The sequence below is a fragment of the Dermacentor andersoni genome, chromosome 6, assembly GCF_023375885.2.
Source record: "Dermacentor andersoni chromosome 6, qqDerAnde1_hic_scaffold, whole genome shotgun sequence".
NCBI lineage: Eukaryota > Metazoa > Arthropoda > Arachnida > Ixodida > Ixodidae > Dermacentor > Dermacentor andersoni.
Window position 1 is genome coordinate 56,245,856 of NC_092819.1, and position 15,488 is coordinate 56,261,343.

General features: G+C 49.5%; 2 protein-coding genes across 7 annotated transcripts in view; one reads left to right on the forward strand and one right to left on the reverse strand.

Annotated features, from left to right (window-relative positions):
• Oatp30B (Organic anion transporting polypeptide 30B) overlaps positions 1 to 11,933 on the reverse strand; it is a 253,853-nt gene extending 241,920 nt beyond the window's left edge. For both annotated transcript variants that reach the window (XM_050171658.2, XM_050171656.2), the window contains exon 1: positions 11,701 to 11,933. The gene's annotated coding sequence lies outside the window, so the exon portion shown is untranslated. The remainder of the gene's footprint in view (positions 1 to 11,700) is intronic.
• LOC126522832 (uncharacterized) overlaps positions 1,551 to 15,488 on the forward strand; it is a 39,123-nt gene continuing 25,185 nt past the window's right edge. The window contains exons 1-4 of one of the 5 annotated variants that reach the window (XM_055066577.2): positions 1,551 to 1,938; positions 13,157 to 13,212; positions 13,599 to 13,663; positions 13,799 to 13,924. In XM_055066577.2, coding sequence (XP_054922552.1) covers positions 1,721 to 1,938; positions 13,157 to 13,212; positions 13,599 to 13,663; positions 13,799 to 13,924 — 465 coding nt within the window. In that variant the 5' untranslated portion in view covers positions 1,551 to 1,720. The other 4 variants (XM_050171662.3, XM_050171665.3, XM_050171663.3 and 1 more) reach the window with 4 other exon arrangements.

Below are 15,488 nucleotides of genomic sequence, written 5' to 3' on the forward strand. Positions count from 1 at the left end.
AGCCGCACTGCACCCGTCACCCTTGTCTCCGCGAACCTCAACGTAGCTTCCGCGAGACATACGCCAACACTGAAAGAAGTTCGCTTCCGCCTTGACGTCATGCAAGCACGCGGACGTAATTGGCGGGTGCATCTATACATATTCTCCTCAAGTTGGACAGCGGTATACATTTACCACTGCGCTCTCTTAGGTTGCCGCCGGCTACAGCGCTTCTCTTTCGCGATTCCTTTCAATCAGCCGCCATGCACGGCCGCGAACTGCCCGCCTCATTCTCGCGAAACGGCGAAAGCAAACCACTGATTTGGAGGCACCGTGCCAGCATGCATGCCGACAGAAGATGGCATGGCACCGCGGCGTCGCGTCGCACCCAGCTCGACTCGCTAATCTAATCAGACGCAGTTTCTTGGTGAGCAAGGATTTTTTTTACTCGATCTCCAAGAAAACGCCTCGACAGCCTCGTGATCTAAGCGTGCCGCACGAGTCAAAGGCGCCTAGCTCCAGTCGCGATTTTGATAAAATAAGCGCTCACTTGCGGGCGAAGGCTCAACTGTCCGGCGCCCCCCCCCCCCCCCTCTGAAGTGGTGCGTTCGAGAATCACGTTATACTTTTGAGAGTTACAGGCGGCGAAAATTCTATCGGAATCTTTCCTTAAATATACGAACCTAAAATCTTCAATTCGCATGTCAAAAAAAAAAGTAATAATCAGTCCCCAATGGATAGATCGATAAATCACTCTATAGAAGGGACGACCAACTCATTCACCGATTAGTCACTTCATGAAAGGACTGAATCATCAAACGCAATCGGCACATACGGCTCATACTGCACGCTTTGGACGGGAATTCCAAGTCAACGCTCCTCACCGCGAAGAGGCGCGCCTTACCGAAGGCGCGACGCGTCAGCATAGTATGCGAACCCGTCGCTTCGCTGCATGCGATTCGCGGCGCAAGTAATTCACCGTATACCGCAAGGAATGCGACACTTCGAAAATATTGCTTCCACCCTGCTTTTCAGAGAAAGCGCATCGCACCGGCAAGACGCGATTCTACATAAGCTGCGCATCAACGCAACTACGCAGAGCGGGGAACGCGAGTGCATCAGCATGCGTAACTGTCACAGAAAGCATACAGCGAACGCGTATACCATCAACCATCGCGACCGCATCCGCATATACGGTCACTGAAATAATACACTGAACGCATACACCGATACTGCAAGCACGCTTCGCTGTCCCGACCGCCTCCGCGTATACTGTCAACGAAAACATGTACCCCACATATACTGCCATTCTGTCGCGGTAGCATCCGAATACACTGTCACTCGGATACAGTGTCACTGGTAGCGTATAGTGAACGCACATACTCCGCATATAATGCCACTGTTTACACACGGCTACGCGCTGCCGTGCATGGGCGTCGCATTTAAAAATAGAAACCCCCACCCCCACTCCCCCCAGGCAAGAAGCCGCGCGCCGATTTCGTATGCATTATGCACGGTGTGACGGTGGCGAAGTACTGAGAGTCTCTACACGCTCGACCGAAGCCGGAACCCTACCGCGACAAAATTCGCTGGAGCGAAGAACGCCTTCACGCCCAGTGATGTGTGTGTGCGTGTGTGTATACTCGCAACACACTGGGTGTAGTACACAGTCAGGCAGCACTCGCGGAGGACTTCAAAAAAAAGAAAGAAAGAAAAGAGAAGGCGCGCACGCGTTCCGGCAATGCTGTCGGTGAGCGCGTTCGCCCTGCGACGGCGTCCGGACTGCTCGCACCAGGGCGCCAGGTGGGGTGGTCCTTGTTTCTTCGCGCCACTCGAGTTGCTCTCGACAGAGCCTCCTCCGCCGCATCATCGACACGACGAAAGCCACAACAACGGCGGCATCGGGATGAAGTGGTCCGATCACGGCACGCGGCGTCGAGGCGTCGACGCCCAAGACAGGTGGGCGCACATATATCTCGCTCGGACGGGCCATCGAGCTTACTCCGTGGACGCTCGCTGAGCGTCACTCTAGTTATAAATCCATTAGAACACGCAATCACGCGGCACTAGCGGAGTCGGCTTATTTCGTTACCTCGAGTGAGACGTTTCGCGCTCAAGGGACGCCGAATGATGGGATGGTCTTCGGCACGGTATAACTACGGGATGTACCTCTTACGTGCCTGTCTTACGCCCTGGTTTACGCGTTACGATGACACGTAAGCACGTACAGTTAGTACCGACATCATTTCCTGCGTACTTTATTTATGTGCTTAAAGCCGCCTTTCTATTTCAAATGATCAGTGCTCCCAGCCCTCATGACTTGAAGAGGTTGTCCATTTCTGCTCCCACGATTGCAGCACGAAAAGGAAGGACAAGTACGCTATCTTTGAACGCAGGTGTTTGATGAACGTGGTGTTCCCATTCGTATTGATCACAGCTGTAACCCCGGTACAGTCGGGAGGCCGGCAACCTATGCAAACGTCGCGCAATTTTCGACGAAAGCTCGTGAGGCGGCGGTGGTGCATGGTCAAAATAAAACAAGCACTCGTCAATGATCGAATATATATATATATATATATATATATATATATATATAAAGTTAGTGTTTTATCATGCCGGAATGCTTTTCATTTCACCTCGTGTTCCCTGTTGATTACTGAACAATTTATTATTTACGGGAACACAGTAGATGCAAACCTTTCCAACTTCTACTCACTCACTAACTCAAACTCGCTAATTCACAAGGTGGGGGGGGGGGGGGGGGGGCGCTACTGGCCCCTTGTTCAGAAGAGCAACGCCAGAGCGTTCGATTATTTAGTCGACAGTCGGATCATCTCGCGTTGCTCTTCATTGTGAACAAGAGAGAACCGTAGCGGCCCCGAAACATGACTTAAATACAGTTTTTTTTTTTCTTTCCACCTTAGACGAGTGCTCGTTTTATTTTTGCCCACTAAACAAATGTAAAGGCACAGATGTCAGCGCAAGGAAACGCGAACTCCAAACGCGGTCATCCGAAGGCGACAGCCGACGGCTCTTGATGATGCTGACGAGGATGCCAAGATCTCGGCTCCCTTCTCTCCGTGCAGGCAGGCCACCTTTTCCTGCTTACGCGCACGTTCGCGGGCGTCATTTTGGAGCGGAAAGCGTAATACTGCACTCGTTCACGCTGAAGGAAAGATAAGAAAAAAAGAAAACGCCTGTCACTTCAACGCGGCCGCCCAAGCTTTGCGTGGTTGAATGACCACACATCAACCTGGAAAAAATAGGCAACCAGGCCACGTAAAAGATAGAGGCTCTCTAACGGTGCCGAAACGCCTGGAGAAAAATGCCGATTCATAAACCGCAACCGATCTCCCGCACCGCGAATACCTGTCAAGAGTGTAAAATTGCTTTCTAGTGGAACACGTACGAGAGGTCAGTATATATATATATATATATATATATATATATATATATATATATATATATATATATATATGAGCCTTTGAACTGACGTCACGTCAATGTATATATACGTCTACGCAAAGCCGTACGCCCGTTTTCGAGTCCATGCAGACTTTCAAGTTCTTTCCAGCTTTTAAATATTGCTTCCACAGAAGAAAATAGTTGCAGTGTGAGCGGCAACTTGGAGGAGGCAAGTCTAATGTATTTATTTAATAACGTAAACAGAACGGAACCACACGACCTCGCGTATTTTCGTTTGGTTGCCGCTGACCTGAAGCACAGTGTTATCAGAGCAACACACGCGGTGCCAGCCTCTTAGTTTCTTAACTCTAGGTACTTCAGACAGATGGCCAGGTAGATAGATAGAATGTCCACGTTTAGAGAGAAACAAACACAAATTCCAAAGTTCGTCAGCAGAGCTTTTACAAGGATGCTGGGTTAACAAGTTGCAACAATGCGTTACAAATTTATAAATTCCTAGCTTGTGCTAGGAAGGACCAGCGACACTCAAACACATGCTGTAGGAGTGCAATGTAGATATAGGAAGGATGGTAGTTGCTCGGAAGACCCTGTCGTCAAGGTGGGCCACCGCTATGAGCAGCTCAGACCTCGGCATCCAGGCGTGGGCAGTCCAGAAAGCTCGTGAGGGGGCGTTGAGGCAAGGCCTTGACGTTCGCCCGTGGGAGACCTGAGCCCGGGTTGCGTTCAACCTTGCCGGACGTTCAATAAAGTTGTATCCATTTATCCATCTTAGTCTATATCGTAATCACTTCATTATGATTTGCCACTTCTTCCTCTTTAGTGTTTTTCTTAGTTTAAGATTTTGTTTCAAGCTGTTAGGTAGGAACAGCTAGCTTATTAGTTAACTTACCGCACTTTCGAAACTAGTCAAGCAGCGAATATGCGACCGAATCGAGCATTTTTGCCCACTTCACCATCAAAGAGCACGGGATGCAGGGTCACAACCACTATAATAATACAACGGACACGATCACTCATTCACACCCTTCACCTGACAGCCCCCATACTTTCCCCCTTACCTTCAACCCATTCTCCATCTTTTGTAGCCCGGAAAATCTCTTCTCCGACCGGACACATGTTCTCTGTAATTTCCCAGTGTGTCCGCATGTTCCCTTACTCGTTACGTAACTCTGGTGGAAGAGGTCTCTCTCCGGAGCCTTCGGGATGGGACGGGCCCTGCACCTTCCGTAACCACCAGGGCCCGAGGCGCCGCACCCGGAGACCCAGTGAAATGACCACGGTGCTCTTTGCCCACGAGCTGTGGTTGTGCCCCGGGGTACGAAAGAGAAGGAACCTAGAAGGTCACACAGACCAGCCTACTGACGGCCATAGACAGCCCAGCACCAGCACACTGAATATCAACGGTTAATTATAAACAATTAGCTCGACAGGACACTTATGAAGATTTTTTTTTTTTTACGATGAAGGCCCGCGAGCATTCATTTAGAGAGAGAGAGAGAGAGAGAGAGAGAGAGGGGGGGGGGGGGCAAAGAGAAAGACAAGGAGGATAACCAGATATTATCTCCGGTTGGCTACCATGTACTGGGGGAGGGACAAGGGGATGCGATAGGTGAGAGAGAAGAAGGGCAAAAAAATAATAATTTTTTAAGCATTCATTAATTGTAATACGACAGATGGGAGCCCATTAAATAAAGTCTAGTAGTATCCCAAAAAGCGCGCGCGAGTTCGCGCGCCCTTGTAGAAGCGATATACCCTATAATAACACACTCGGCAAAACTGAAAACTCGCAAGCTTTCGAAAAGAACACCGCAGTGTGAGTCATTCCGTCGAAGCGAAGCATTCCGGTCTCCCTTCGCCCGAGTCCCAAGTTCGTTCGCGCTCCAGCTACCGGACCGCGGCGTACGTCGATCAACGCCTGTTCCGACGCGACAGTTCGCCGACGGGTTGGCGCGTGGCTCTATACCAGCAGCAGCAGCAGCAGCAGCAGCACACGGCCGAGCGACGCTTGGCCCCGGTCCAAGGAACCGAGGAAGCGTGTCTGAAGAGCGGCAGTTTGAGAAAGGAACGAAAGAAAGAAAGAAAACGTAGACTGAAGGGAACCACCTCGCGAATTCCCCCGCTTGGCTGCCACTGGTGGTCCGAAGGACCCTGTTGACAGAGCAACGTGCACGGCGCCAGCGTAGGAAAAAAAGAGAATTCTGCCAGTGCGGAAGCGATGATTTGGTTGCGTTTGCCCAGTGTGTGTGTGCGTGTGCGTGTGTGTGTTTATATATATACCTATCTCCTTCTTTTTCTTATTCGGTTCGACTAAGCGCCGCAACCCGTTTGGGGATCCGGTTGGTCCGCAGTTCTAAGCGTCACGTTTTGACACACGTTCGGCGTGAGCGCGGCGGACAAAAATTTATGGAGCGAGATGCTTCTGTTTGTTTTTCCGGGTTTGCACTGCCGCTGTTTGCGGTGCACCTACAGAGCGACGAGAAAGGCGGACGAATTAAAGAAAAAAAATGAAAGAAAACAACGGAGCAGTTTGGAGGGTCGTGGGACCCGGCACCCGCGAACGCCGCCCCCGAGCAGTTCCATGATTGATCTCAAAAAGCCCTTACTCACTGTGTTTACCATTCGCTGGCTGCGCCACGGTGAAAATGCGCCGGCCCGCGCGCTTCCGCTAAACGTGCAGCGAACCAAGAGCGCCGTCAATACGCAGTAGCGAGGAGATAGAGGCGCACAGGCTTTTAATTAAACGAACCGTGACGCCAAATTTTCGAACCAGAACTTTGCACTGCATGTTCGTCCGTAGGCACCCCATAGCAACCTTGTAAAGTTTGAACGCATTCGGCGAGGCAAATATATTATAGACGATCGTTTTTTTATATATATCGCGCTGAAATCGTACGGATAGTAGTCCGGTAACGTTAACCCGTGACGTCACGACCCGCGTTCCGCGCGCTTCTAACGTGGTTTCGTTAACGCATGTGTTTCGGCTATCGACCCGAGATGGTTGGCGCAGGCGTTCTCTGGTTTTCTGTTCCTAACGCGCGAAAGGAACGGACGCAAGCAAAGGAACGACAAGGGCTGTCTGTGTCCTCGTTACTTTAGCGCATCAGTTATACCGAATCCGCTCCGACTTGCCCCACACGCAGTCCTCCTAATGGAACAATTGCTGCGACACAATGCATAGACGGCGCCCTCGCTGGCGATGCGCCGTTGCACCGCCCTCGGCACGTGGTTCGGGAGTTTCGGAGCAGGCGGCGCTGCCACTCGTGACGTCACACGCGCCATGCCGTAATGGCGGCCGCTGTCGGTAGGAGGGGCTTAGAGTCAAGGACTTCACATTCAAATTTCAGGTTAACATTTGCTACGAGAGCCTAGCTTTGTGTGTGCGCGTGTACGCGCGCACAAGTACCATATCGGACCCTCTACACAAAGTTCCAACGAAAAACTGATATTTGCTGGGCGACGATGACGTAGCCTTTTCAGTATGTATAGTGAAAAAGGCAGTTCTTTTTTCTTTTTATATATCTTCGGGGGCTGCGCAAATTCTTGGAGAATTGAAATGATCAGCAGCAGCAGCCTATTTGTGTCCACTGCATGAAGGACGAAGGCCCGCGACCTCCAATTACCCCTGTCTTGGTCAGCTCACCCCATCTTGCGAACGAAAAGTATATATTATAAAATACTGTATAAAAGCCGTTCAAAGGAAAGCAAGCCTTCAAGGAACACTAAGGATAAACACTAAGATCAGTTTAGGCTGGTAAAATATTCTGTCAAGAAGCGATAAGCTCGGCCGACGACAATGACGATGCTGAATTAAGGCAGCACGGCGGCTCGCGCCATTTTTCTTTCTGCCACGACTTACAGACACACGACGCGAACCCAGCATCAGATGCTGGGTTCAGTTTAGCAGATTTTCTGCTTGACTTAGCGCCTTCAAAGGGGAACGTTGAATTATTCATGGCTAATTTTTAAAAAGTGCTCTTTCAAAAGTCTACTTTCGTTAACTTCGCATTAACAAGTCGATTGCCAGTAGAGAAAACGAAATACAAACTTCCTTCTGATTTTTTTTTTTTTTCATAGAGGTAGGCAAGGAAAGCTTTGATACAAAAAGAACGAAGGTTTATGGCGCAAATGGGGCTGCGCGAGTACGCATGTACTGTCTCGCTTTAGTGAAACTCAAACGCACGCATTGCCAGAGCGATCGAAAAAAAAAACGGGATACGTTAATTTAGCTCGAGAGATACGCGACGTGTACGATTACGGTACCGTACCGAACTCTGGTTGGCCATGAAGGATGCGTATTCTCCGCTATAACGAAATCTCGTCATAACGACTTTCAGCTTTAAACGTTTAGTTATTGTACTAATAACCACAGCTCATCGAGTTTCATTGCGATAGCAATTACATGGACACTCCAGACGCGTTTCCGCCGCAGTCGTCGGCGTCGCCGTGATGTTCCGTATCAAGTCCGAGTGCGATAACAGCGTGGCCGCGCGCCGTATGCTCTAGGTACGTGTGAAAGCGTGTATGAGGGTGAGCCAAGGACGGTGGCTTTGTCTCCCGCGCGCCAGGGAAGAAGGCGGGGAGGAAGCGCGCCGTCTTCCACCGTGCGGAAGGCACCGGAGGGGCGTTTTACTCCTGCGGCGGCTGCTTATGGCGCGGCTGAGCGTGGCCGCGCGGGCCCCATCTTGAAAGCAATCTGCGATGAGTACGAGGTCTAGGTGCGTCGAGGGCTGATAGCTTCGTAGGCGGTGTGTTCTCACCACATAGTTCGCGTTGAAGCGAGAGGCAGCACGAAGGTCGATTCGCCCCTCGCTGCCGCTCTTCCTCAAGCCAACGTTTTCACTAGTGCCCGCGCTCATCAAGTGAGATGTGTTTATGTATGCCTGTGTGCGCGTGACACCATGCTTTTTAATTTAGTTAAAGGCGAACCTTTAAGAGTTTATACGGCCGATAAAACTACTATCCGTACTTCGTATAGCTGTCTACTAATTTGCTATCGCAATCGATGCTTCGCCTTTCGGGCGAAGGAGCGACGTTTTCCTTTTCTTTATCACGGGACTCGCACTATAATATAATAATTATGGGGTATTACGTGCCAAAACCACTTTCTGACTATGAGGCACGCCGTAGTGGAGGACTCCGGAAATTTCGACCACCTGGGGTTCTTTAACGTGCACCTAAATCTAAGTACACCGGTGTTATCGCATTTCGCCCCCATCGGTCGAAATTTCCGGAGTCCTCCACTATTCTCGCATTTCGCCCCCATCTAAATGCGGCCGCCGCGGCCGGGATTCGATCCCGCGACTTCGTGCTCAGCAGCCCAACACCATAGCCACTGAGAAACCACGGCGGGTCACGGGACTCGCACGTAACGCTTACTGCGCATGCTCGAATCTTCACGCATAAGACGCTCGTAAAAGCACAAGTAAAAAAAAGAAATGAACAAGTGCATCAAGGGGAGGAGGATGAGGATTGTTGCTTGCTGCAGGAGGGCACAGCCTAGCAAAAACTGCCTGAAATTTCTCCGCACGAGCGCCACTTATCAAGCGCGGTAGGGTCTGCAGCCCGTCACAATACATCTGATAACACAACGCATCTGGTAGATAACACAAGGGCATCTAGTAACGCAAGCGAAGACTAACGAAGATAAGGGATTCAAAACGGAGGTTAGTCAACAGACTGTGTGTCATTCATTCCACGTCGGACTGGTATCCCGCACACACGGTTCAACATTCGCACTCCCAGTTCGGCATCGCGCAAGTGCATCAGTTAAGGCTCACTTACACTGGGCCGAACCGACACCGGTTTCGATCTGCCGACTGTCGGCGACAGCGTTTCTTCCTTCGTGTTGGCGCCTCTGTCATGCACTGACTGTACCGACGCCGACAATCTGCCGACGGTCGGCGAAGAGCTCGACCTCTGTAATACAGAGGCGCCGACACGAACGTAAAAAACGCTGTCGCCGAGAGTCGGCAGACCGAAATCGGTGTCGGTTCGGCGTAGTGTGAGCGACCCCTAAGTGATGATACCGTTGTAGATTTCCCAATTTCAACGCACCGTTTAATTCTCTGCCGTCCGCCACCGCGTTTTTCTAGTAGACCGGCGCTTATTACGCATTAATTACATAACTTGAATCGCGATAATGTAAATGCAGCGATTCTATTACCATTCCTTTCCGTTTCGAGCTTCGTCAGTGATCCCAAAGGCGCTCTTCCTACGGTTTCACGCGGATCAGCCGGTCGATAATAAAGGAATAGAATCGAACGAAAGGAATCGCTTTAACGGCCCGGTCCACCTCTACCTCTCAACTATGATATCGGCTACACCCATTTCCTCTCCGAGAGACTGATCCATACCGCAGGCAGGGGATAGATAGAACTGGAGATCTCTAGGACAGGCCTTTGTCCTGCCCATGGTGACGACTCGGTGCTTTAGGCCAAGCCGCCAAGGAGGGGACATAGCTGTGTTCTCTCTTCGGTGGTCACCCGCACTCGCTGAGAGCGTAGGAACACAGAATAAAAAAACCATGGTAAGAATTCGCGCCAACCGCCACCCCAGAAACAGCGCTGCATCAGCGCCTCCGCGTTCCGAAATAGTTCCCCAGAAAGAACTTCATCTCCGCCATGACGTCACGGTAGTGGGCGAACGTTAATTAGCTGGCGCACCTATACAAGTTCTCTTTCGAGATGTTTCCAGCTGAAATCGTGGACTGTCACCGACTCTTTGTTGCTTGAATCGCGAAGCGGGAAAATAAATTGTGCGCCGTGTGATTTCGAACGGAAGTGTCCGTTTGACAGCGTGAGCTGACAAGTATACGCAATGGCAACAGGACCGGAGATACCATATCAACGATATAAATAAATTTGACACGAAATGAGGGCGCCTTCACATGCTTTCTAGAGAACAAAGCACTTCGGGCGCGCGCGCCCACGAGCATAACAAACTTGTTACACGTCCGCTTGTGCCAACAGCGTGGCAGGCCACTAACTGAATGGGTTAGGCGCGCATGAGTAACTATACTTAACAATATCCCCCTCTCCCTCCTTCCATTATGTAAGGAGGAGGGGGAAATAACTCTATTGCGTGCTCTGCGAGTTGGTTCCGTTATATAAAGGATTTTTCTTTCTCTGGTGGTATAGTAAGAGCGTGTTCGTTCACGTACGGCGCATTAAGAAAAGATGTCAATGTCAGTCGTTCCCGCCTTTGATATAATCCCGGTAATAGAGGGTACACATGCATAGGCAGCTAAACCACAATGGTGATTCAGTTTATGGTTTGATATGAACTACTGCACGATTACGATGTGGGTAGCCTGCAACCTTGCGCACGCTCTGAATGCTGCTACCACGACCCCCTCCCCCCACTCCCCCGCCTCCGCACACACGAACACCCGCCTTTCTCCAACGCTACCCTCTCTCATCACTACACGCACTCACACACATGCACACACATTTAGGTTTTTACACGTAGCCGCAACAATTAAGACAATGTCCCCTCCTCCCCTTCTTTAATTTGTCCGTGACAGAACGTATGTAACTACAACTGAGTTTTGTAACAACGTAGCCGCGTACTGACATCCGGGTAATCAAAAACAGAATTTCAGGCGCGAAAAGGCTCGTGGTTCTAAGCGTTTTCATCGACAGCCAGCCCGTCGGCCACCTCATAAAAGCGAAACCGACAGCAGTAATCGATAGCGCGGCTGCTGCTCAGCTGTTCCGAGACGATGACATGTCAGATGTGGTTGGTGGTCGGAGCACCTGGTGCGGAGTCTCCAGACGTCGCGCTTTTGCGCTTCGGTGTGACATCTGTCACGTCACTGATGCGCCTGCGTTTACCCGCACGTGTGCCTTCGCTGAAAGCAACGGACTACTGAACAAAATCATCAATCCGGGCCTACCAACCGTAGGACTGAGACGACGATCAACACAAAGGTCGCAAGAACGAAACGCGCGCGCGTTCTCGCTACATCAAAAGCAGGTTCGCGTAAAAAAGACAGCTTTCGCGGAGTACAGAACACAAAACTAACCAACGAGGGCACCAATGCAAAAACTCTAAAGTGAAGTTAAACTAAAGCTTCCTAAAATGCAGGTCTGGGCGGACGATGTAAATGACCTAGAATCACAGCCATAGTGAGCCCTCGGCAACAGCCCAGCTGTGCTTTTGTTCGTAGGCGAACGGCGTCAAAACATAGCGTCACTCGGCTCTTATTCATTGATAGTCGCTTCCTTATGCGCCTTTGAGAAGTCTCCTAGTTGCTGGCGATTCATCGAGGGGTAGAATAAAAATTCCATCACATACCTGCAGATTTAGGGAGCCTTTCGCTTCTGAACGTAGTGAGCTTCGCCGACAGACGATAATCCTCGATGCTTTCCTCGCGACCCCAGAGTCCATCAGCTGCGTCGATAGTACGGGGAAAGCGTAGTAGCAGAGTTCGGATCCAGAGCGCTGGGCTCACTGTCAAATCAAGTCACACACATACACACACATTCACCCCGTGTTACAAAACCTCTCACGCACGGAAAGGCTCTCTGTTTACGGTGAGAGGTCACGGACGGTCCAAAAGAAAAAGCCACATGAGGCGGGTGCTGCCATCTAGGAGAGAAAGAGAAGGATTATTGCGATCGTACCGCCATCTCTTAGAGTATCTGGCAAATACAAAATCACTGTTACTGATGAGCGCAAGTAGCGCAAGAAATCAAAATCGGTGAACAGGGCAAATTTTGATCGTGCATTTTAGAAGAAACTCGTGGCTTTTAGTTTGGTTTTTGGATTGCCGCAATTCTAGCGCGGTCTTCACTGCCATACCAAGAATTCCTTAGAAAGAAGAGCTACGGCGGTCGAAAGCAAACGCTGACAACAAAAACAAAACACATTCGGTCTCCGTACGCGGCAGCCGCTCGGAGAGTGCGTCGGCACCGTTCTTCGGGACTAGTTTTCCTAACCTAAATTTCGGGAGCCGCTAATTCCTGCCAGGTGGACCGGGGCGTAAGTGTCCACTATAGGTCCAGTTCTTGTCGCTTTCGCGCTGGCGTGGCAGCGATGTGCAACGTGTATTTCGCGCGACTGGCAAGGTAAAAGGTCCTCCCTCCCGCCCCCTCTATCACGCCGTCGTCGCGGCGGTGTTTTCCGTTGCCTGCCTTCCGGTTGCCATGGTGATGCGGACGCATTTGCTCGAAAGGAATTGTTTGCGGCGTGCGCTACGGATTTTGCTTGCACTCCTCAGGCTCTTGAGAACCGGTGTGGTACCGTCGCCAGCGTTTGGTGTGCCTGCTTGGCAACTTGCTCGCTGGGTGTGGACTAACCGAGGTACTGTGTGGGATAGCCCATCCTTTCCCTTATATGGGCAGGCGTCTAGAACTTGAGCGCTTTCTCTGGCGGTCGTTAATGTGTCTCCTCTCGCTTTGGCCTCGCCTTGGCATGAAAGCGACTGCGTTGTCTCAAACGTGCGTGCTCGTTGACTGCTGTCCTGTCTTTGCCGGCTGCCTCCGACTAACGTGCGTTGCTGCGAACACTGCTCGACCGCGGCTGAACTTCGCATATAACGCTACGTTTCGCGATCACGGCTCCTTCGCCTGTATATTCTGCTCTGCCGATGGAATGCGCGATTTGCATCTCGATACGTCAAAAATCGATCTGCGTGGCACCATTTTGCTACGTCATCGTGTTGTGCCTGAAGCCTGCCAGTTGACTAATAAACCTTTCTCTCTTTCTACACGCAATCCTGATAGTAATACTTGTCCATTGCTCATTCCAGCTGCTTCACTGTGCAGAATGTGAGCGACACGCCGAGCGGCAGTATGGAGGATGTGGGTGAGTTGCTCGCGATTCATTACCACAACGTTGCGAGTATTTCAGTCTTCCTGGTGAAGTCTTCGTGAGAATGTGCATATTTATATACTTGTGTATATGTAAGAATCGCAGGGGAGGTGTACAGGTATAAAGCAGAGCATTCGTGAATTTGAATGGCATATATTTGCGTTACATTGTACGTCAGATATGTTGACTGACGTAGATGTGAAAGCGTGCGCTGGGCAAAAGCTTTGAAAGTTTCAGCTTGTGCGTAGATGAAACTTGAAGGTAGTTCCAGCACTGTATGCGCAGTTGTACCCATCGTGGCAATCACATTACTTTATTGTGGCACATTTAAGGTCCCATTCGATTCACAAAACAAATTGTGCTTGCATCTATCTCTACAGCCTCAACACAGACAGCGCTAACTCCATGTTCAATATGTGGGAGAACGTTTCGTCCTGATGCTTTGGTAAGTTCTTGTTGAAACCAGTGACAAAATTTGTAATCATTTGTGGAGTGTTTGTTCATTTGGTATACATATTGGATTACAGTTGTCTGCTAATCCATGAAGCAGTTGCACAGCACTTACTGTTCTGTATTTCAGGCACGGCATGAGCAAGTATGCCTCAAAACCAAATCCAAGCCCCGCAAAGTTTTTGATTCTTCAAAGCAAAGGATTGAAGGAACAGAAATCAAGAATGCACCCAAGCGTCCCTCTCCTACACCAAAGGTGACTGACTTGGCTTACTATTGCAGCATTGTTTTATTATGAGTGACACAGTTGTTGTGAACATCACACGCAACACCCACTCATTTTTTTTCCCAAATCCAATCACTTATTTATAGGCAACTTATCAGTATGCTAATTATTTATGGGAAAGGTGAAGTAATTAAGACTCTTGATAACTGCTGTATAGCGGGGTTACCGCATCTTCACAATTTTACTGCGCCCCAGATTGTAATGCGTTGTTATATTACCTCCCAAATATCCAAAATGTTAACTTGGCGCCGATTCTACTGTGCACATCAAGTAATGAAACCTGAGTCGACGCATGTCGTGCTGGAACAACATTATGGATCATACAAAGGCAGGCAGACACGCGAATCTTAGCGGCCAGTTGCTATCAGAGTCTGACGACACCTCCTTTTCGCTGTCTCCCAACCACAGAAAGTCATCTTCAGTTCCATCTAATATGTTAGAAATGCCACACGTACAGCAAACACTGGAAAATGCCGACCACAAACCAAGGCATAAATAAATGTCTGTTCGATGGCAGCCTGGCTGTAGCTACCTCGCATTGTGCTTTTTTTTATATATAATACGAATAAGCTTCATATTTTGATTTTGAGTAGAATTAGTTACGATTGTAATGCACACGCAAATTTGAATGCACTTTTTATTTTAAAAACGTGCATGTTAGAATTGTGCAAATACGGTAATTCACACAAAGTAAGGTGCATCAACTGAGAGGTAGAACTTGTATTACCGTTCATGCAGATAACACAGTTGTTGCATAGTAATCTTTACAAATTAGTGTTGCCAAAGCCATTCTTCACACCTGTGACTCATGTTTTAACATGATAGCGTTAAAAGCCCCGTGTTGCAGAAAATCCGGTGCCGGTGTTGCCTTCAGTGGAGTTTTTCTTGTCCATTAGCGAAAATTTCCATACATATTTAGGTGTTCTCATATGCCATGCCTTGATATACGACATGCAGTATATGGGGGTTATATCGCCACACCATTCTATTACTAAAGTTGCTCATACGTTGTCTTACATTCTTGACAAAGTTATTCTTCAGAATTTTGAGAATGACAGCCCACAAACAAATTTTATGAAACAAAACACCGACAGTACATGCCCTTTAGGTTAAGTCTTCTCAGACTTAACCTAAAGGGCATGCACTGTCGGTGTTCTTAAACTTAAATATTAAATGTGTGAAACAATAACGGAAACCTGAAAATTGTGTAAACTTTTTTGGGTGGCCGTGCACTCCCACCGAGATCGGCCCACGCAAAAGGCCATGTTTGTACCAGAAAGCTCGCCTATGTGCGTAGTAAACATTACAGTTACATATGCTGCAGTTCCCACGAAGCACGAGTAGCTAGGTATCTTTGAATGCTATCGCATTCCCTTCCTAAAGGCACGGAGTAAGACATATAGGAGGTGAAACTCCCGTCAGCGCGAGCGGGCGCGGGCGATCAGATAAAGTCACAATTGTTGCATGCGCCGACGCTACCGTATACAGTGGCGGCACCATGCGGCGCGTCGTAGAAGCCGCAGCGGAAAAAAAA